Source organism: Tachypleus tridentatus, chromosome 8 (assembly GCF_004210375.1).
Source record: "Tachypleus tridentatus isolate NWPU-2018 chromosome 8, ASM421037v1, whole genome shotgun sequence".
Taxonomy (NCBI): Eukaryota; Metazoa; Arthropoda; class Merostomata; order Xiphosura; family Limulidae; genus Tachypleus; species Tachypleus tridentatus.
Window position 1 is genome coordinate 141539812 of NC_134832.1, and position 24347 is coordinate 141564158.

Genomic DNA, 24347 nt, shown 5'->3' on the forward strand with positions numbered 1-24347 from the left:
GAATTTCTTCGCAAAGGGATTGATAGTCAATAACGCTGACTGACTAACTTATTAACAAATAGACGCACTAACTTTTAGTCTCTAACTCATTAATAATACTGAACTGAATATATCAGTGATTGACTTCAATAAATAAATAGTTTACTAAGTTGTATTGATATCATTACAGTGAACTCTTGTTAGCCCGAACATCGATAATCCGATTATTCACAATTTGGATTATTTTTCGTATCGACAGTTCTTCACAATAAAAACTTTATTCAATAATCTCAAATACTTGCGTTACGAATCCGAAGAGCTATTTTTTATAACAAACATTTTCTATGGGTACATGATTCCACGAGAGTTAAGTTGGGGTCGACCTGAGCAGAAAACGAGAGCATAATTACTGACCAATAGCATCTGCACTGACTAGTGGGCACTGGTTTATGACTTTTTTTTTTCAAAAAAAAAAAGAACGGCCTTCACAGTAGGAATGTACACGAGTCGAACAGATATCGAAAGTTCATCAGAATGATTTTACGCTACAGTCGTGTTGTGTCACAGTATTCCAAAACGAAGACTCGTAGAATTATCAGCATCATAAAACGTGATGTTCGTTTACACAAAAAGTCAAGGCTTAATACCATCAGTAGGCATTTCAGAATAAAGAGACATGTTCTCATGTGTAAGTCAACCACACTTGACGTTCTTTATAGCAAAAAGAAAAAGTGGATAAATATTCCAGTAAGTTAGTAAGTTCTGGTGAACAAACAAAAGCAAGGCATTCAAAGTATACAAACATAGAGAAAACTCTGTATCTTTGGATGTGTGATATTACGTGATAAAAGTTTAAATATTAAAGAGGTTTATAAGTAGTAAGTTTCATCTGGTCTAGTGTTACTGTGAAAACTGTTTCAAACATGTCAAAATATTGAAGAAGCCTCATCAGAGAGAAATTGCTGAGATGACAGAAGTCATTAATGAGATTGCTTGAGCCCCCCCCCCCAATGAGCCAAGCCTCCCTCAGCCCCCCAATATTGTTACTTAACAATTAACATCAAAGAGACATAGATCTGTAAAACTCAACGTCTTCATTAAGACGGAAGTATGTGTCATGCGTCCTGTAGCAACGTACTGAATATACTGAAACCCATGCGCCATATTGCCGTTCCTTGTGTAATGCCATTCTATCTTGAGCTTTGACGAATATTAGACAACCACGTTGATTTCAAGTTACAACAGATCATCAGGGATTTTACTTGATAAACCAAAGGTTTAACAGATATTTACCCATTAATTTCATTTACCTTTTATTGAAAAGTAAAACATAGCATGCATGTATAAGTGTATTGTGTATAGGTCAAAACTATGAAGCATTTAGCCGGTGTTGTGTCCTCTGTGAGATCATTTTTCATTGTGTATCAGCCATCCAAAATTTGCTGCCAATCACCAGAACAGGCACATTGTTTTGAAGTAATATTGACTATAAACACAACATGATGAAAGATAGTTAGCCTGATAGTGACTTTACTTTTCCTCAGAGTGTATTAACTTCACATGGGATAATTCGTTTCTGCTATGTAAACTATGTCTTTATGTTATATTTCTTTTGATTTGTAGCTTTACTCTTAATGGTATATTAAATGTTCAATCTAAGCTAATCTTGACTTTCTTTATTATTATGTATTACCTTCGGTAGAATTTAGATGAGTTTCCTCTTTTACATATACGCATAGTTTCATAAACAGATTACTTCTAATTTGTAATAATAAATTATTAATCAGAGTATGAGTTTCCAATGAAAACTGCATTGAAAAGGCAGTTCAAAATAGCACACCTTTCTGAAATGTACCTTGGTATTTACATTATTATAATTTACCATCTATACTTCATATTGATGGCATTTTGGGAAACCCCTCCACAGTTTACCTTAGCCCTTCTCCCAACGAAAATATCCTGGCGGCGCCACTGTTGCTTATGGAATTCATATCTTAATTTCAAGTAGTAATTATGCTGTTACAGACGATCAGTGGTTCAACACCCAAAAGAACCGACTAACCAAGAGATGCCAGACAAATACATTATAGCCATGTCTCTTGAAGAGTGTAGTGAAAGAGAATCTGACATAAAAAGTGATCCAACACTTACTTGGGCCTGTTAGTCTGAATGAAGCACTATCTTACTTTAAAGATGCCATCTCATAGTTTGAAAAGAACTGTGACTTAAGCGAAGATGACGATGTAATGTATTATTTGCTTAAAGCTGCTTAGAGGCTCAAAAATTCAAAGTAAATTGTTATAAGATCCTTTTTTGGAAAGTGATCTGTTACATATTTGATCAAAACTATGTATTTTGTATTCTTTAATTAAGTTCGAAATTAATTTGACCAAAATGAAGTTTTATGTGAATATAATGAAATGACAACGTAAATAATGAAGTGTTATTTTTTATAGCACGTACAGTTGTATGTTGTTTACCACTTGCATGTCAACCCCTAATAGTTTGAACTCTCACATTTATCGACCGATGATGGATGCTATTAATAGTATTCATTGTGTTCAAAACGATTGGTTCGGTTGCTCGGATGCTACTATAATCCGGTCGAATTAATTAATTTTAAATATGTTCGGATTAGCGAGGTTTCATTGTACTCATTTGCTACTTAGTACGATGTTTCTAGATCGTAGCACGAAGACTACCTTTCTCTAACATATACACATCAAAATGAAAACACTGAAAATATAATTTACAATGATACCAATACAAATGATAACAGAAGCTTGCATATGTTTCAGAGTGGAAATGCACAGTTAAAATTACACAACTGTGGATAATACTTATTTAAAACCACACACGAACAGAAAAAAATTGATTGTTAAAATACAAGTAACAAGTTCGTCAGTAAACATTACGCAGTCAACTGTGAAACTAAATAATAATTGTAAAGAAAATTTCAGCCTAAAACATCTTTTAAAGAACAAAGGGTCAAATGCAAAAGGATTAAAGTTGGTTATTAAATAATATCAAAATAATCAGATAAAAACTGTCATGGTTATGGTCTTTTAAACATTACATCGAAGTGAGTTCATTCTAGAAACCACCCATAGGATTTATTCCGTTATAAGTAAGTTTAATTCAAAACAAGTCAACTGTCATCATATATTAACAGTTTATGTTAAATTTACTTTTTTCTTTCAGGGAAACAATAATGGTTTGATATATTTTGTGGTCTAATTTTATTTGATGTCGGGATTTTCTAGAAAAAATAGGGTTTCGATACCTTTAGTTGGCACATCACAAGTAATTCTTGTGTGGTTTTAGCCTTAATAACACATAACCAGTGTGCTATTAAACACAAAGTTACGAAATGAACTATCTCTAATGTGACTACCACGGGTATCAAAATCCGGTTTTTTGCGTTATAAGCCTTCAGACTTGCATCTAAGTCACACTAATCAAACAGATATTTTAAAAGTTTTATTACTGTGTTTAATGGACAAATTATTGAAGGTAGGTAAAAATAATGTATACAAAGTTTTGTATCAATTAATAAGCTCTCGTTGGCACAGCGGCATGATTGCGGGCTTATACGGCTAGAAACCGGGTTTTGATGCTCCTGATTGGCAGAATATAGTTAACTCTTTGTGTAGCATTGCGCTTAGTAACAAAACAATAACAATTAATTAATAAACAAATATTTGGATGAATTATTGGAGAAGCTATTGTAAAGTTTCATCAATAAGAAACAATAAGACCACAAAACAGCTTCCTTTCTCTGTATCGCCGGTACATGTTGTGAACGTTTTGTAGTTTGTAAAAGTGAAACGGAAATGAGTTCTTAATATTTTTAGCAGCAGCAAAATGCCTCATAGAATGGCTCTCTGTTTGTTTTGTCAACTACAAACGTTTAGCTCATAACTCCATTTCTTGACCGATTTAGATCCAATTACAACCTGGCTATTACTTCTTGTTGTCGTAAGTCACTTATTTTTAATTTTATGCTATGCTTTATCACGAAGACTAAGAAATAAGTAGAAACATTCTGTTTAGATCTCTCTTAACATCTCAGGTGATTAAGACACTCAATAAGTAATTCGAGGATCGCAGGTTCCAATCCCTGTCACACGAAACATGCTGGCTATTTCAGCTGTGTGGGCATTATAATATTACGGTCAATCCCACTATTCGTTGGTAAAAGAGTAGTCCAAGAGTTGGTGGTGGGTGATGATGACTAGCTGCCTTCCCTCTAGTCTTACACTGTTAAATTAGGGGCAATTATCGCGAATACCTCTCATGTAGCTTTGCGCGAAATTCAAAACAAACAAATAAATCTTACATTCCAATTTCCAACATGCCCATTTATAGAATAACTCCGGTCCATTGATGTTTTAAATCATTAGTGGAAACGGCCGTTTCTAATGTGGCATGTTGGTGATAATTTGGAATGTAAGATTTATTTGTTTGGTTTGAATTTCGCGCAAAGCTACATGAGAGGTATCCGCGGTAATTGCCCCTAATTTAACAGTGTAAAACTAGAGGGAAGGCAGCTAGTCATCACCACCCACCGCCAACTCTTGGGCTACTCTTTACCACGAATAGTGGGATTACTGTCACATTATAACGCCCCACGGCTGAAAGGGCGAGCATATTTGAAGCGACAGGCGTGTTTTAAGAATAATATTTACTTCAGCACATGTTGTTGTAGCTTGAAATATCACGCTATAAGGTAAGTTTTTTTGCATAAAATTAATAACCAGTCGACGAAAGGCTCTGAAGGTGGAGAGAATAAAAATCATGCCATAAAAACATCAAATACAGCGTGGAATATACGTAAACAACTTGTTTTATGTAATAACAAAGGATCTTATTTTATCATCCGCGTCACGTTTTTTTCCACATATTTTTTCTGTCATCACGACTGGGTTTTAGGGTCCATGTTCTTTCTCTTTGATTTAGTTTATCAACTTTTCCTTTTCCCTTCTTACACTCCTTTCTTTTTTTGCATTATTTTTATTTCCAGTCAGCGTCTTCACGTTTTCATTTTCTCTTTTCTTACATAATTTTATCGTAGGTTCCTAATTTTTCAAGACACAGTTAGAATCTTCACTTAATTGGTCGTTCATAAATCTTATTATTTGATACGTTAATTATAAAAGGAAGGTGTGTGTGTTTTTCTTATAGCAAAGCCACATAGGGACTATCTGCTCAGCCCACCGAGGGGAATCGAACCCCTGATTTTAGCGTTGTAAAACCGGAGACATACCGCTGTACTAGGGGGGCTGTAAAGGAAGGAAAAAATAACATTAAGGAATACATTTTTGAAATAATACAAACACATCATTCACTGTTTCTTTACTCTTGGTTTTGTTTCGCATATTCGTGTAACTATGTATCAATCACACGCTAATCGTCCTTTATTTGGAACTGATAGACTAGAGAGAATCAAAAACGCCCACCGCCAACTCTTTGGTTTACTAAAATTGATTTGTGAGATTTAATCGTTACTTGAAGATAGGACACACTTGAGTGGCGTGACACCGTGACGTCGCTTGCATTGAGCGGCGCGTAGCGACACTGTGGAGATAGTGGATAGATGTGTGCTGCGTCATTGAGAGTAGATTCTGAAGAAAATCATGGTTCTATCAATTCAAATATACCATTAATGATAGACTGAAATTCGAAGGATGATGATGGAGCAGTGGACAAAGACTTTTGAGAGGAGAATTGTTTTCTGAGTCTCGCTTTAAAGATATCCCCATGCAACTGGACTCCTATGTGTGTTTTTTCTTTTTATCATGCCTATAAGATAAATATCTTGTTTGGATAAAATAGCATTAAAAACTCTGGATCATGTGAGATTTTAGTTATAATGCGTTCCTCCTTGCTGTTCAGTATTCTAAAGTTTACATCCAGATAGGACGTATGATCCAATGGCAAGGCCAGCTTCTGATTGCTTAAAGCCAGAGCTGTAACAGCTTCGAAATGTTGCCGCCGAGACATTTTTTCGATACTACGTGTTCATTCTCGAACAAATAAAAAGTCGGTGATACGCGTCGTAAAATACGACTTCAACCGTAGGGCAGTTCAAGTGTTTAGAAGATACAAACGTTTGGAGCGCGATTTGTCGTTAACTAGATGCGAACCATGGAGTTTCAAATTCACAGTTCGGCACGATAACTATTACGTCCAGCCTATTATAATTGTTATTAACACAATATGTTATTGACACAAATAAACATTGGTGACAAAGTCCGTGTTGGAAGTTTCAATGCTTGTTACTAACGCTCCTTTCAGATTTGATGACAATGAGCCCGAAGTGGTAAAATAGTGAGCTTATATCTAAACTAAGTTGGCGTGAAATGTAATTTTTCTTTAAGATGAAACGTTTTATTACGCATTCATTTGAAATGAAATCTTGAACTACTGAATATTTATGTTTTCGTTTGTTTATTTGGAAGTGAGCAAAAAGCTACATAATGGGCTACGTGTGCCGTGCCTACCACGTCTATCGAAATCCGATTTTTAGCATTGGAAGCCCACAGACCTATCGCTGAGCCACGGGAAGGGGAGAAAATAAAAAGTATTTTACACAAAGATGAGGTTTCAAACAAACTCTCAAACCCAACTTCATGCGAGTTAAGTAAAAGGTAAATATAAACGATGCAGGACTTACCCTTTCTTCAGAGGGAAGTTTTCGTAATTTCCAGGTGAATTCCAAAACAACAATTAAACACGCCATACACAATCCAGAGGAGAGAACTACAAAAACGCCCCCTACATTATCTAACCCTAGCTCACTAGCTGAACCGGAAAGGCTTGCTTCTTCCTTGATACAGTTTTTCTCCTTATTTTTCCACCACTTTTGTTTCAGAATTTCTAAGATGCCGCCTTCTTGGAGCTTCAAAATGGCACTTGATAACAAGGTACGATAGGGAGAACCTTTAAGATAGGGATTACAATACAGCTTCTAGCCAGTGTCTGAAAACTTTTGAAGACAGTGCTTACAAAAATATTAATTTTACAGCCATGATTGAAAAAACAGTATTAACTGTCAAATATGAACCACAAATATAAATGGAAAAATAATAGAAATTTCTCTAATTTCGTGGACCTCCATCCTTAAACCACTATTGAAGAGTTAAGAGGTCCCTTGTCGTTCTCCAGATATTAAGCTCTAGAAACATCACTGGTTCTAGCAATATAAATCGATACAAATAAACTGAAAGACAATGTTTGTATAAAACTAAGTGTCAATCTCTGATATAATTAAAAATTCCTAGTTGTTAAAACACATTTCAGATAAAGACTTTTGATATTTTCATAGTTTCGGAATTCCAGTTTAGTGTTTTCGTTATGAGTTAAACAGAACAAATTAAAAAACTTTATTTTTACTCTTTCGTGAAAAAAATAAAGAGCTACGTATACGCGAAGGTGTTAAAAGTATTTCTTTTAGGTTTATGCGTGTGCGATAAGCATATGTTTTATTACTTTACTGATTCAATTACTACGACCTACTTTTTCTCGCGGATTTACATAAATACACAAGTGGTTGTAAATTCTGTTGCTATGGTAAAGTTCACTTTAATGTATGCATACAAAATAAAAACTTCAAGAACTTTCGACCTGACTGTTTATGACACTGTAACTGTTGATGGATAAGTATATTCAATTCATACCAGTCCCCCTATTTTTATTATCGACACAAAAATACAAATAATAAATTCTTTCTATATAAAAAATTTAACACTGCTACATTTTGTAAAACTCCACGAACTGCTGTAAGTACATCATGTAAAGAGTAAAGAAGGGACATTTTAAAATTTCACAAGCTTGTCTACCTACTTGTCAACAAATCGGCAAAGTCACAGAATAAATACATCTTTTTAGCTTAGAACTTACAAAATAGATTTCATAAAACATCGCATCTTTCATTAATGCGAGTTTTATTTAGAAAACAATACCTGCAAGTTTAAATTGATTTTGAACGTATATAAAGTTGAATATACAACACAACTGTTCTAATTTTACGTTCTCTTTACGTGTTGTAGTTCAGTGTCTGAAGCTTGGCATATATTATTTTTGGAACTGAAGCACTGTTTAACTACAAACTATGTTTGTTTTTCATTAAGTTTTCCAAATATCTAGAGATAAATAAGGTAATTCAGAAATAATGAAGCTATTCGTTACCATCAGTACTTATATGTATATATAAACGCTTAAAATTTATAATGTTTCCAAAGATAATAATGATATTTCATTTTTACATTAGAATTTTAATCTATAATTTCAATATTTAGCCAAATGTAAATATACAAACACAATCACTCACCAGATGGTGTGGCAATACCATATCCTTTTGAATCTAGCAGTCCACCAATTTGCATGAGCTCACAGTTTCTTTCTACAATGTATTCAATGCTTGTTGATTCCATCAGAAAAGCATAATTGCCCTTTTTCACCCTCTCCACACCTTTTAGATTGGAATCCACAAACACACTGGGTCGCGCGGACTCCATGAAATTCCACATTCGTTTAAACGTAGGGATGTTCGAATCCTGTTTGTTACAATTTTACGCTAAATCTTTTTTGGTGAATTTAACTTTGTCCAAGTAAGTTGCAATTAGAAAGGTTGTCTAAACTTTAAAAAGTTTTACAGGTTATAATGTCTTTATAGTCCTAACATACATATAAGGTATTAAGTAACTCTCAGAAGAGGTAACACTAGTTTCGTTCGAACACCCACAACAAGTACAGTTTACATAACATTTCAGTTTTGCGCTAAAATATAAATTTATCTCTATATCTTTAAGTAGTGACTTGTAACTCGTAATCAAGAAGGGTGTGTATTTTTCTTATAGTAGAGCCACATCGGGCTATCTGCTAAGAAAATACTGCTTCTATATAATATTACTTTTAATTTCGATGGACCACCAAATAACAACAACAACAACAGACCTTTTGAAAAATGTTTGATGTCCTGGCGTAAGAATAATCTTTCTTACCAAATATCCTGGATTCACCCCTAATATATATATACAATGGCCGTGGGTGTGGTTTATATATTACAATGGCTAAAACGTGTAGAAAGTATAAATGTGCTTAGTTTGATATTACTATCGTGGAAGTTTCAAGACCAATTAATGTTGGAATTTTGACTTTAGGAAACATGAATCGGTGTGTTTTGTATATCAAGGAAACATGAAATAGTGTGTTTTGCAGGTTTAGAAAAACCACGAAACAGCGTGTTTTTTATACTTAGGAAAACACGAATTAGTGTTCTGTTTGTTTCAGAGAAGCATGAATCATTGTATTCTGTATGTTCAGGAAAACATGAATCGTTGTAGAAAAACACGAATCCATGTATTCTGTACGTTTTAAAAACATAAATCAGTGCTCAGTGTAAACAGTCATTTAGTAAAAGTGTGTAAAGTAATCGAAAGTTTTCACTTCTGGTGCTGAGTTTTTCAATTAATTAACTACATTGAAGGAGACAAAAGTGCATTAGCTAATAGCTGCTTTTGATTAGACATCGATAATTATACATCTTGTTCCTGTGGTTAGACAATTTGTATTAATAACAAATAAAGAACATCGTGAAGTGAATAAAATCACGACTCCAGTTGGGACAGATGAACATTAAAACTGTAGGCAATACCTACATATATCTTAACTACTTCCTAAGCCTAATGCTGTAGAGTTGTTTGAACTTTCAGAAACATTGTTCATCCATGATTTTTTTACAGTAAGCATCTCATATATTTGCTTAAAAGTTTGAAATGCGATTTATCTAATGTGTACTTCGATTTATTAAAAAAAAACAAAGATTGAAAACACCATCATCTGATATCTTGTATAATTAATTATGATAATTTCTAGCTTTTGTTTGTTTGATGTTAAGCGTAAATCTACACAATGGACTATCTGTTATATACCCACATCAAGTATCTAAACCTGATTTTAGCGTTGTAATCACTTGGTAGTGGCTCGGCATGGCTAGGTGCGTTAAGGCGTTCGATTTGTAATCTGAGGGTCGCGGATTTGAATTCCGGTCGCTTCAAACATGCTCGCCCTTTCAGCCCCTGGGGCGTATAATATGATGTTCAATTCCACTATTCCTTGGTAAAAGAGTAGCCCAAGAGTTGGCGGTTGGTGGTGATGACTAGCTGCTTTCCCTCTAGTCTCAAACTGCTAAATTGGGGACGGTTAGCGCAGATAGCCCTCGAGTAGCTTTGTGTGAAATTCAAAACAAAAACAAAGTAGCATAATTTGTAAAACTAAGTAATATCACGAAAGAAAATAAGTTTCGAGCATTTCTCTTCCCCACCGATAACAATACTTTTTAAGTTACGTTTAGGTTTACTTAAACCACTTATAGCGTTATTTCAAGTTGTACCTGAGTTTTCTATTCAATTCTCTTGCACATTGGGGGAAAATAAGTATATTTAAAAATGTAAAGAAAAAACTGCCGAAGAATTGAACGTTCGGTCTATAAAACTAACCAGTGCATAAGTGAAAAAAAAATCCAGTATTTTAATAAATTTCATTTAGGGTATTAGATTGGTCATTTACCTTAAAAAAAGCTTGCGTGGATCCTGACCGAAGACAACCATACTGAATGGATGTTTGTTTAGCTAGGTCATCAGCGCTCTCTATCGGCGAAGACATCCGTTGCACGGTTAAGAAAGCTGCAAGGTTGGCTGTGTACGAGGATACCATGATAAGGGTGAAGAACCACCAGATTCCAGATACGACTCTTGTTGAGACAGCCCTAAGTATTAGAACTTGTTGTAATTAATTAACTTGTTTTTCACCATGGTTAACAAAAACAAAACAGTTAAGACTAAATGTTTAAAATTAGAATTTAAAACTGTTAAGTGAATTCGTGAATCGAAATTGTTTTCCATAACTAAACAGATAGTCGCTGTAGGCTTGAAAGAAAATCGTTTGTTGATATAATATTAACCTTGCTTGTTCATTATTTTCAATAAAACCTGAGAGTAAAAAAATCGTTAGTTGATAATCACAATAAAACATAATCTGAAAAACACGTTTGTTTATATCTCTCAACTGTAATTTGTGTTAGGTTTACCACAGTGAGTTGCTAAATAAAGTAAGTATCAGACTTCTACCGTTGTTAATTAAAACCAGTTACACGTTTTTAATAACAAGAAGTAATTGTAGAACAAAATAATAAAGAAAAATTAGTAGTTTGATATTTGATTGATATATTTAAAAATGCCTAACTATTAACATGTGACTTCTTTTTAAATACCAGTTATATTACAAGGAAACGCGCTGTTCTAGTTTCTCACCTTGGCGTGACTTCACACCCTTGTTGCAAGAGGGAGCCACCAGTGAACCACAAGGTGTTGAGGAGGGTGAACTGATTCTCCAGGGTATCAGGATGTGGGTCACAGGGATGAGGGTTTGTCCATTCATAAGGACTGAATCTAGCCACAATGAAGAGAAAGAGACTCACTCCGAGAAAAGCTGTTACCATGTACACCCACACTTCCAGGGACAGTGGAGATAAAAAAGAAAACAGCTTAGGGATTTTCCTGGAGGGTTTTTTGAAAAGAATACTTATCCCCAAGTTCATGAACGGCATCGTGAAATCGACAGCGTCTTCTCGCTCGTACGTTATAGTCAAATCTACTACTGCTAAATCAGCTTTCTAGAAATGTAAGAAAATAATAATAAAAATTGAAAATAAGTCAAAATTCAATCACTTTCAAAATATTACGAAATTTGTTCACACTGAAAGTTTTTTAAAACTTATTTCAGTTAAATTTTCCGTTTGTACTTCATATTAATAAAACACAGATATCTGATATATTTGATAATATGCATGTTTTAAGTACACTACTCAAAAACAGAGAGAAAGACAAAAAGATAAAACTTGGTAGTTGAAATTACGAACATTTTTTACACTGACTAAAATATGCAAAAAATATTTTAAATCTTATTTCTAGTTGCAATATTAATAAATCAGATATAGAAGGGTACTTAAAGGATTCTTGGAAGATTCACCATCTTGATGAAGCTTCGTTACAAATGTTTTTACACAAGTGCGTTCATTGACACCCACTGAACAAAACACAAAACCTTTAATCACTTTTATACACTAATATTGCTAGTTTATGGTTTAGGAGAACATTTGATTCTAGAATGATTTAAGCATATTAATACAATCATTAACATATTAAGTTGTTGTACAGGACAGAACGATGCGTGAATACAAACCCCTTCTATCAACTCACGAATCATGCCGTTCCATTCTCCCCACTCATTTCTCTTCCCGTATGTGTGATCGGCTACTTCTCTAAACTTGTATTTAAATCCAAGAACTTTAGAAATTTCTTCAATGAGATCCACGCAGTATCCCTCATACCGACTGTTCCCCCTCAAATTAGCACCTTCCTTCAGTGCTATGTAAGGAGGGTTCTGGAAGAAAGCATATTACAAATTTAAATATATAAGTCTGTGAATAAGATTAATATTTTGTACTCAGTACAGTAAAGCCCATTAGAAAAAATGACTATTTAAACACAAATCTTTATTATAATTGTAGCAGGCTATCAATTATAATCAGTTACATTCAATGTATTGTTGTAACGTGTTCTATTGTTGAGCAGATTCTCTTGAATTATTTGACAAAAATAACGCGAAGTTCAGTTCACGTAACGTGAACAAACTGATTTATTTCTTCGTATCTTATCACTGTCCAAGAGACATTCCTTGTAGTGCCAGAACTCGTCAGTTGGGATGAAATTGTTTAATGGTATTAGGAAGGATTATGTAGTTTATGCCCCTGGTGTTACACGTTTCAAGACACAGAGAAATAAGCGATAGTGTTTAAAAAAAACAAGAAAACAAAAGCCTTCATGATTCCTGATGATGAGAAACCCATTTGAAATAGAAATGTACCTCAGAACGGCTGTTATGACTGCTGTCGGTCAACTAAAATTGTTAGCTTCAATAGCAGCATCGATTAACATGTTAATATATGCATTTATTTCGATTAGTTTTAATTAATTAGGCACACATATTTTTGAATGCGAAAGTTATTTTGCATTTTTAAGTTACTTTATGGACGTTAAAATAACTTTATTAAACTGGTCCAATGCTTGAAACGATGTTGGGATTACGGCTGAAAATGTCACCAATAGCGAGAATACCCAACAGAAGGTTTAAAGAATTCTAACCACTTTACGTTTTATTTTACGATACTGATCACTCCTAGTTAGATCGGCATAGCCCCACAGTGGCTCAGCGGTATGCCCGCGGACTTACAACGCCAAAAACCGGGTTTTGATACCCGTGGTGGGCAGAGCAAAGATAGCCCATTGTGTATCTTTGTGCTTAATTTAAAAAAACAACAATAGATCGGCATGTTACTTACTAGGTTAACTTTTATTCATTTTTTTCTGTATAGATAGCCTGCTTTGATCAGAAGTTATTGATAAATACCAATCGAATCTCATACATCAACAGTAGGAAAAGTTTTTTAATTAAACACTTTATTAGCGCAACCTTTGTTATCAGTGTAAAAGAAAGTAATATATAATATCCTCAAGTACTCTGTAAAAGCCAATATGCTGTAATTCAATTTATAAGAGCGTTACACTGCTAACTAGAATGAGTTTTAAACAATCCATAATCAAGTCATTAACAACGAATTTATCTTTTTCAACCCGCTTAAATGGAACCCGTTAGAATATACCAACTTTTCGTATCTCTCGTACAAACTTAGTAATATCCTAACTTAATAACCCATTACTTCCCTCACACTGCGCAAGATTTATTATCCGATTCCAAGATGGGGAAGCAGTTTTAAAGTCAGGTTATTTTCCAAAATCCACTGGCGTATTTATGTTCTCAGATAGTGTGACCAATCGTCATTAATATCAGCTACTCTGACATGGACTAAAAAATAAATCAGATTCAAATCTAAGCCGTAGCTTCGGGTCAGCACAATCTAGTCCTAGTTTTCCATCACGTAAACGTTTTTATAAGCCTACTTAGTTAACCATCTTTATAAAAACTGCAGTAGTCTTGCCTTTCTCACATGCCTCAACGGCCAAGGCTTCAAATATGGTAGCCACAGTCAATTCGCGCTACATATACAAACCACTGCTTTACACCAGCCACCATTTCACATCCCAGTCAGCCTTTCATTTCAAGATTTGTATTAATAATTTTTGAAATTCATGTTCTTTTCAACTGACATGTTTCTTTCATCCTTTAGGGCTCGGCATGGCCAGGTGGTGAAGGCACTCGACTCGTAATCTGAGGATCACGGGTTCGAATCCCCTTCACACCAAACATGCTCGCCCTTTCAGCCGTGGGGGCATTATAATTTGATGGTCAATCCCACTATTTATTGCTAAAAGAGTAGTCCAAGAGTTGGCGGTGGGTGGTGATGACTAGCTGCCTTTCCTTTAGTCTTACATTGCTAAATTAGGGACGGCTAGTGTAGATAGCCCTCGTGTAGCTTTGTGCAAAATTCAGAACAAACAAGTTAGTGTGTTATACATATTTTAATTTTTTTCTAAGTATAATGTGAATGGGAATAGAAATAAAATTCTTCCACTGGAACCATTAATAATTTGGTAACCCAATCATTCTCTAGGCGTAGCACAGCCTGGTGGTTAGGTCACTAAACTCGCAATCTTAGGGTTGCAGGATCGAATTCTATCCATGAACATGTTCATCCTTTCAGTCGCGGCGGTGTTACATAGTACAGTCAATCCCATTATTTTTGTCTCCTGCTGAGAGAACGGTAAGTCTAAGGATTTACAAAGTCAAAATCAGGGGTTTGATTCCTTTGGTGGAGACAGCAGATAGACCGATATGGATTTCCTTTACCCCCCCCCCCTACTATTTGTTGGTAAGAGTAGCCCAAGAATTGACGGACGGTGGTTTTGAATAGCTGCCTTATTTCTAGTTTATCACTTCTAAATTAGGGAAGGCTAGCGCGAATAGCCTTTGAGTAGCTTTGCGTGAACTTTTAAAACAAATAAGTCCTTTTTTATTTATTTTGTATCGAGTATGTCATTTCTTTACAATGTTATTTTGAAATATCTAGGCTTGCATGTGGTTGGGCTAATTGTTGTTTCTTTTGCTTTATTTCAAACTTTCACTCTCACCTTTAGCGGTTTGCTCAAACTACCTTATAACACTAAAACTTGGTGCTATTGTTTACGTAATTAACACTACGTGTCGCTTTACAGCTTTCTCAGGAGTGTTTCACTAAAGTACTAACCGTGATTAACAGCACTACCAGACTTCGATTGGTTTATAAACGAAATTCTAATCGATGCTATTTCTGCGTTTGATATTTTACGTATTAAGGTTTATTGTCGAAAATATAATTTGTTTTCTAAAGTCACGAAATATTCCTATTCGAAGACTACCGAAATCAAAGTTATGATTAAAATTAAAAAGAGAGAAAAGAAAAAAAACAATTTTCTTTAACAACTATATCTTACAAATAAGTACTAATTCAAAAATATAAGGTTCGAACGTCGAAAGCTAGCAAAGCATTAGAAACTAATGGGTGTAAGAATTATAATACAAAATTACATTAGTTGCAACTGTGTTTTTACATTCCCCTTAATTCTGTAATGCACAAAGTAAGAAGACGCTGTAAAAATGTGGTTTTATCAATGTGGTTAAAGTTAATGTTATTACAAATTTTAGGCCTATTAAAAACAGTAACTCAACTTACAAATATCAGTGCCCTGACTACGATATATTTTTACATCAGAAAATTACAAAATATCTCTATTGTAAGTCTATTTTTCTTAAGAGAACAAATTACCAACAATCAAAGTATCTTTCTTTAACCCTAGTCCACAAATCAGGGAAACCTGATGTGAGAGTCAATTCCCAAGCAAGGTTTTCTCCTATTTTCTCTCTCTTTATAAATTATAAATAGAGATTTGAACTCCTTGGGACATCTGGAAATGTGAATTGCTCGCTAGCGTTAGCGAATTCGTAAAAGTTTTCAGGCTATGAGGAAGTGAAGGTTAAACCTTCATTCAAAATTTCATAAAAGTCACACATATTGGACAATACAAAATCTGACTTCCAGGCTCTATAAAACCGTTTTCTCCCCGGTTTTAGCTAGTTTTCTCAATGAAAATGGTTGAAGAAGGCTCAGAAAAGTTGCAATGTGATTAGTTTCTGAAATTGCCTGAGCATAACTTTTCTACTATTTTGTGCAAGAAAAGTACAGTACAATCAGCCTCTCAGCTCTGAATTTTCATTGCTAATCATTATAAAAATAATGATTTACTTTGGTAATATTTTATTTGTTAGGTTAATACAGAATACGTTTTACTTTTACTTGAAACGTAACACCCTCTGTAGTCCACTCAATCCCCTTAAAATCTTACCAACAATGCTCTCACAATTGATATAGTTTTATAGATGAGGTGTGTGTGTGTGTTTACTTACAGAAAAGCCACATCAGACTATCTGCTGAGCCCACCGAGGGGAATCGAACCCCTGATTTTAGCGTTGTAAATTTGGAGACATACCACTGTACTAGCAGGGGCGATAGATATAGTGTATTAATCAATGTACTTTTTCTTTAAATAAGAGTTTACAAGCAATTGTGACATTAAATGTATTTTTTAAAAACAATAACATACATAATCGATGCATTTTCCTTTAAATAAAACTTATCAAACAATAATGCTGTCATAATTATTGTATTTTTCTGTAAATAAGAACCTGCAAACCAACAATGATGCCATAATCAATGTATTTTTATTTAAATAAAATCTTACTAGCCAACAATGCTGTCATAATCAATGTATTTTTATTTAAATAAAAACTTAGCAACCAACAAATCTGTCATAATCAATGTATTTTTATTTAATTAAAGCTTATAACCAACAATGCTGTCAAAATCAATGTATTTTTATTTAAATAAAATCTTACCAACCAACAATGCTGTCATAATCAATGTATTTTTATTTAAATAAAATCTTACCAACTAACAATGTTGTCATAATCAATGTATTTTTATTTAAATAAAATCTTACCAACTAACAGTGTTGTCATAATCAATGTATTTTTATTTAAATAAAATCTTACTAACCAATAATGCTTTCAAAATCAATATATTTTTCTGTAAATAAGAACGTGCCAACCAACAATGATGCCATAATCAATATATTTTGATTTAAATAAAATCTTACTAACCAACAATGCTGTCATAATCAATGTATTTTTATTTAAATAAAATCTTACTAACCAACAATGCTGTCATAATCAATGTATTTTTATTTAAATAAAATCTTACTAACCAACAATGTTGTCATAATCAATATATTTTTATTTAAATAAAATCTTACTAACCAACAATGCTGTCATAATCAATGTATTTTTATTTAAATAAAATCTTAGCAACCAACAATGCTGTTATAATAATTATTGTATTTTTCTGTAAATAAGAACCTGCCAACCAACAATGATGCCATAATCAATGTATTTTTATTTATATAAAATCTTACCAACCAACAATGTTGCCATAATCAATGTATTTTTATTTAAATAAAATCTTACTAACCAACAATGCTGTCATAATCAATGTATTTTTATCTAAATAAAATCTTACTAACCAACAATGCTGTCAAAATCAATGTATTTTGAATTAAGTAAAATCGTACTAACCAACAATGCTGCCATAATCAATGTATTTTTATTTAACTAAAAACTCAGCAACCAACAATGCTTCACAATCAAGGTATTTTTATTTAATTAAAGCTTATGACCAACAATGCTGTCAAAATCAATGTATTTTTATTTAAATAAAACCTTACTAACCAACAATGCTGTCAAAATCAATGTATTTTTATTTAAATAAAAACTTATTAACCAACAATGCTGTCATAATCAATGCATTTTTATTTAAATAAAATCTTACTAACCAATAATGCTTTCATGATCAATGTATTTTTCTGTAAATAAGAACCTACCAACCAACAATGATGCCATAATCAATGTATTTTTATTTAAATAAAATCTTACTAACCAACAATGCTCTCATAATCAATATATTTTTATCTAAATAAAATCTTACTAACCAACAATGCTGTCATAATCAATGTATTTTATTTAAATAAAATTTTACTAACCAACAATGCTGTCATAATCAATATATTTTTATTTAAATAAAATCTTACTAACCAACAATGCTGTCATAATCAATGTATTTTTATTTAAATAAAATCTTACTAACCAACAATGTTGTCATAATCAATGTATTTTTATTTAAATAAAATCTTACTAACCAACAATGCTGTCATAATCAATGTATTTTTATTTAAATAAAATCTTACTAACCAACAATGCTGTCATAATCAATGTATTTTTATTTAAATAAAATCTTATTAACCAACAATGTTGTCATAATCAATATATTTTTATTTAAATAAAATCTTACTAACCAACAATGCTGTCATAATCAATGTATTTTTATTTAAATAAAATCTTACTAACCAACAATGCTCTCATAATCAATGTATTTTTATGTAAATAAAATTTTACCAATCAACAATGTTGTCATAATCAATATATTTTTATTTAAATAAAATCTTACTAACCAACAATGCTGTCATAATCAATGTATTTTTATTTAAATAAAATCTTACTAACCAACAATGCTGTCATAATCAATGTATTTTTATTTAAATAAAATCTTACTAACCAACAATGTTGCCATAATAAATGAATTTTTGTTTAAAACATTAGCTTACCAACAATGTTGTTACAATTAAGGTTTTGTTTTTCAGAGAAGCTTTAACCTCCTCGATAGCTTTAGTTGTATTTCCCGTAATTTTTATTCCAGCTTTTACACTCCAATCTCCTGCCTGAATAGAGAGAGCAAGATATGTAGATATGTTCCAAACATAAAGACATTAGCTGCTACCACATACAAGCACTTCGCTTAGTTTAACGTCATCTCAGTACTTTTACTCATTATTTGACCCGTCTGTTTGTGTCTGGTATATCACGAAAAATGATAATAAATAGTTAATATTGTCTCAATACCGAATAAAGAATTATGAAACAAAAGAATGATCACACAGTGGGCAATTAGTTCACTTTGATAACGTGTTTGATAAAGAAGCAGGAAAAACGTAAAGCCTTAGAAACTGATAAGCAAAAGTGATGCGTGAAAATACGAAATCCATTTATTCTTCAAGTAAAAGTGTACAAATTGATCATACTTGCGTGTGTTGATGCTTTTGTATTTAGTACAGCGTACATACTGTTCAAGGAACTATTCTTAAGTTCATACTGTTGATAACAAAAGGATACCATATAAGGTATTAATTATGAAAGACCGAATAAGGCTTAGCTTTTGTATAATATTGTAGTTAATCAAGAAAAAATTATGTTTACATAAGAATATACACAAAGTTCAAAATATGCTGAATGTGTGACGTAATAACTATTTTTTAGATAAATTTAATTATCCTTTCAAACTACTGAATTTTACATAGCAGTCGATTTTCTCGTCCTGATTTGTTATAAAAGTATCAGTGAAAATTGAATATAGCACGAAAGCCAGTTATTATTCAACGAATTTTGTACAAGTGTATCGTACAAATGTGTGCCAATGCCTTTGTATGCATTCTTATATATTTTTCTTCAGATATTAAGAAACCTATCGAACTATCAAAGTTTACACAGCGCTGATTTCCTCATTTGAATCTATTATGACAACAGGAGAGATGATTAGATATATAGCACTATATCACGCAGGCAACCTCAAAGAAAGTTTTAAGTATTACTGTAACATAAGAGACATTTACTTGTTGTAATGTGTATAATTTCACTTCTGTTAAAATTGCACGTTCCCGTAATCAAGTAATGTTATTCACTTACCTTTAATGAATTTTTTGAGGGACCATTAAATTAAAACTATATTTATTCTAGATAGAAATTAATAAGTTTGCAGTATAATAAAACAGGACCAATAAATATTTAATGCGTTCCTACATCTTGGAGTCCTTCATGAGTAAGTTCAATCAGTTTGAGATTTAGATCCGAACGAAATCCATATCTGTCAAACTTAATTTCTCCAGTGAGCCCTCTAGCAGTAATCTAAAAACATAGAGGAAACATTGTAACAGAGAATAATTATAGAGAATCACATAAGTTATATGTATGCATCATTATAAGTTATCTAAATTTATCACACCACTAACACTTATTGATAATATAATAATAATAAATTGCTTTGCTCGGTCAATCCAGGTTTAAACCTAATGATCAACAGATTTTCCTTCATACTCAGTATCTTACCTGTACAAGGTTTTTAATTTAAATTAAAACACATTTAAAACAGGACAGCTGCCCTCATGTTAGACAGATAGTGCCCGGCATTTGTACGTCTAATCTGGAACCAGTGATGTTTCTAGTTACGTTGTTTCAATCAATAATTAAAAAAAAAAAAGATTACATTATTAACTATAGTTTTCAGTTTTGTAAATATCTAAAAATTTAAATTTTAATAACGGAATATACTATCCTAGATTTGATACAGAGTTATTTTATATTAATATATCGTCAAATGAAACCATATATATTGGGTGTGTCTCATACAGAAGTTTCACCAACGGTTTGTGTCAAAGTTTGACAGCCTAATCTGTAATTTTTATCTATATTACTAACATTGTGTTATTTAAGTAATCCACATTTTACAATGAATTTTCAAATTATCAGGTTTGATCAATTCAATGGCAGCTGACAAGAGATGTAAAATAAAAAATAAAGTTAACATCTGTCTATTTTATCATTGTTAATTTGTTGTGTTACTTTACATGCAATGTGTTATTCAATGCTCATCTTAAATCATTAACTTTTAGCAATAATACTTTTTAGAAAATCTGATTTTTTCTGTACAAAACACTTATAATGTTTACTGAAAGCTCGCCAAATTTCGTGAAGATTCATGAACCGCATAGTATAGAACGATGTATCGATATAATCTTATCTCGGCTTCACGATACGATACTTGTACCGTGTCGCTATATCGTTACATCTTTAACAAGAAGTGAAGTTTTGTATCCTTCCAACAAAGAATCTAAAAGTTTATTCGACAATGATAACTATAACCAAACGAATGATGTTATTAGTGTAGATTACGTTATTCGCTCACTGATTTCTTCTTGTGTCACAACGGAAATTGTTTGCGAGATAAATGTCCCTCACGGTTTAAACCAGCATGCAATTAAAAGACACGTAGATGGTGCCTCTATTATTTCCACGAAAACTGCGTATATCTATATATATATATATATATATTTAGGATATCTTAACAGTAAACATCCTAATATTAAATTCACTGTTGAACATCAATAAAACCATCAACTTCCATTTTTCTTTCACTATAAGATGGCAAATTTCAAAGTTAGCTTTTTCGTAAGAAGAATTTCACTGATTTGTATTTTATCTTTGAGAATGTTAGACTAGTGAAAGTATTGATTCATCGGACACGTAAATTACTCAGTATGTTGGACGTTTTTGACAAAGATCACAGCAAATGTTTAGTTTAATAAAAATGCCTTTCCAGTGGTTTGGTTTGGTTTGAATTTTGCCCAAGGCTGTACGAGAACTATCTGTGCCAGCCGTCCCTTATTTAGCAGTGTAAGACTAGAGGGAAGGCAGCTAGTCATCATCACCCACCATCAACTCTTGGGCTACTCTTTTACCAACGAATAGTGGGAATGACCGGTACATCATAACGTCCCTACGGCTGAAAGGGTGAGCATATTTGGTGCGACGAGGATTTGAACCCGCGACCCTCAGATTACGAGTCGAGTGCCTTAACCACCTGGCCATGCCGGGGCCTCCTTTCCAATGGTCATTACTTTCTTGCACAATCTATCTAAAAGCTTACTAGCAAAAAATTAGTTCTACCATATACAGGAAAACAGGCTATTATGATTAGAAACCAGGAACGTATTGTATTGAACTGAAATGTGAGTTAAGTCTTTATGTACATCTAACTATTTATCCAAGTATAAAGATTAAACACTTATTGTTAAAACTTCTAAATATTCATTAGGTTATGTTGGATCCACCATCGGGTGGTTAACAGGTCGCGTGTAAGAACACGCAACTTTAAAATCCATCTTATTGTCAAGTTTTAAAAAAAATTAATATAGTAAATCTATAAATAGAGGACAATTTAGAACCGTCACAAGGGAAAACAGGAAAAACATATAAAGTCAAGTAATCAGTAGGCTTAAGCTTGGATTGGATGAGCAAAGCATTGGAGTTCAATAAGCTGTGTAAATCATAAGTTTGGTTATTTATTAGAATAGACATTAATTCAAAACGTTCACAACTTAATATCATTTAACAATATTGATAAAGAACACAACAAGAATAAAAAGAGTTATATTGTCACAAAACCGTGTAAAATTGTAGTTGGAAAGTTACAAGTAATCTTACAACATGTGATGACTTTTGTTTGCCACTATACTTTACATATTAAAAGTTTTGACCCATTTCATGTTGTTTGAAATGAACGAAGATCAACATTATGATTAATTCATATTTGATTATCTATATAAATATTACAGCATTGCCTGTTGTATGTCCATGTAACTACTTCACAGGGTGTAGATGATCTTCCTCCAAATTAGTATGGAGGCTCATTAGGTCCATGCGGGGGTACATACACATGTTCAATTTTGCGTTTTGTGTGTGTTTGTGTTTCTTTACGGTCGTTTTTGCGCTTTTTACCACTACGTCGCCCCCTGTTGATGGATGTTCACCGAGTTTGGCATGAAAGGTTCTTGGGTCTATGTGGAGAAACGTGAAAATATACGGTGTCACATTTTGTGTTGTGTGATTTTTGTGGACGGTTGTTACAATTTCTTCGCCACACTCGACATGAAGGTTTATTGGGTATATGGAGAGATATGTGCAAATAAACGTTTTTATCACAGCTTCACTAAATTTGGCATGAAGGTTTGCCGGCTCCATGCGGAAATACAACCAAACTCGTGGTTTCACATTTTGTGTTTTCCAGTTCTTAAGGGCGTTTTATATGTACGTATAAGGGAAGCAACTTTTCATGCCCTAAGATAACTTTCATCAATCATGAATTTATACAACTTCTGTCCGGGGGTCGAGCACTCAACTTGGTTAATAACAATCTTCACAACACTGTTCATAATTAGGGCGATTCGTACGTTTGACAAGTTCAATAATTATGTAGTAGTCATTACCGTTAGCCTTTTACACAGACAGCTACCACGCCTTAATGCAGGGTATTGTGGACAACTTGTAACAGGGCTATGGCATTTTATACTTGGATTGATATGTTTTCAACAGACTTGTCAAAACGAGACCATTTGAAAAAGCACTGAGTTTGATGAATAATGAAAATAAAACTCGAGTGTTTGTCTTTATTTAGAGACCCTCACAGAATATTTTTATAACAGAAAATTACACGCTAAGCTGTTTAACGTTAATATTGTTTACATATCCAGTTCTTTCAGTCGAGAATGTTTTTTTAAAAACATTACTTTGACTTATTGTTATTCAAATCTTCGTGTGTTTGTTTTAGAGTCATGTCACATTGGGCTGTTTACTGTGTTCATCACGAAGAACTGAACACCGGATTTTAGCGTAAACTTATCACAGTTCCACCAGGTCGACCAGTTAATGAAGTACTACCCACATTTTTACCCACGCCTATTTTGTTAATGTATATTTTGCTATAGTTTGTTTGTTTTTTTTTGTTTTTTGAATTTCGCACAAAGCTACTCGAGGGCAATCTGTGCTAGCCGTCCCTAATTTAGCAGTATAAGACTAAAGGGAAGGCAGCTAGTCATCACCACCCACCGCCAACTCTTGGGCTACTCTTTTACCAACGAATAGTGGGATTGACCGTCACATTATGACGCCCCCACGGCTGAAAGGGCGAGCATGTTTGGCGCGACCCTCAGATTACGAGGATGCCGAACCCGCGATTTTGCTATAGAATTTTAGTATTTGGTTTAAGGTTAGCACAGAGTCGCTGCAGATTACGAGTCGCACGCCAAGTTACAGAGTCAGTACCAATATAAGTTTCCTCGACTGAAGAACAACAGACTCGTATGCTGAACGTTTGAACATAGGTTCTTATGTTTGCGAAGCACCAGTAAGCACGCACAACATGCTACTGTTAGGAATTGGATTAGGCCTGGCATGGCCTAGCGCGTTGAGGCGTACGTTTCGTAATCTGAAGGTCGCGTGTTCGCGCCCGAGTCGCGCCAAACATGCTCGCCCTCCCAGCCGTGGGGGCGTTATAATGTGACGGTCAATCCCACTATTCGTTGGTAAAAGAG

The 24347-nt window shown here is 33.4% G+C and overlaps 1 protein-coding gene across 6 annotated transcripts in view; it reads right to left on the reverse strand.

Annotated features, from left to right (window-relative positions):
• LOC143223628 (glutamate receptor ionotropic, kainate 2-like) overlaps positions 1–24347 on the reverse strand; it is a 97095-nt gene that overhangs the window by 2962 nt on the left and 69786 nt on the right. For 5 of the 6 annotated variants that reach the window (XM_076451817.1, XM_076451818.1, XM_076451820.1 and 2 more), the window contains 7 exons: positions 20002–20106; positions 18753–18866; positions 12226–12426; positions 11295–11656; positions 10552–10750; positions 8312–8537; positions 6656–6921 (listed from right to left, as the gene is read on the reverse strand). In XM_076451817.1, coding sequence (XP_076307932.1) covers positions 6656–6921; positions 8312–8537; positions 10552–10750; positions 11295–11656; positions 12226–12426; positions 18753–18866; positions 20002–20106 — 1473 coding nt within the window. The remainder of the gene's footprint in view (positions 1–6655; positions 6922–8311; positions 8538–10551; positions 10751–11294; positions 11657–12225; positions 12427–18752; positions 18867–20001; positions 20107–24347) is intronic. The other variant, XM_076451819.1, reaches the window with a different exon arrangement.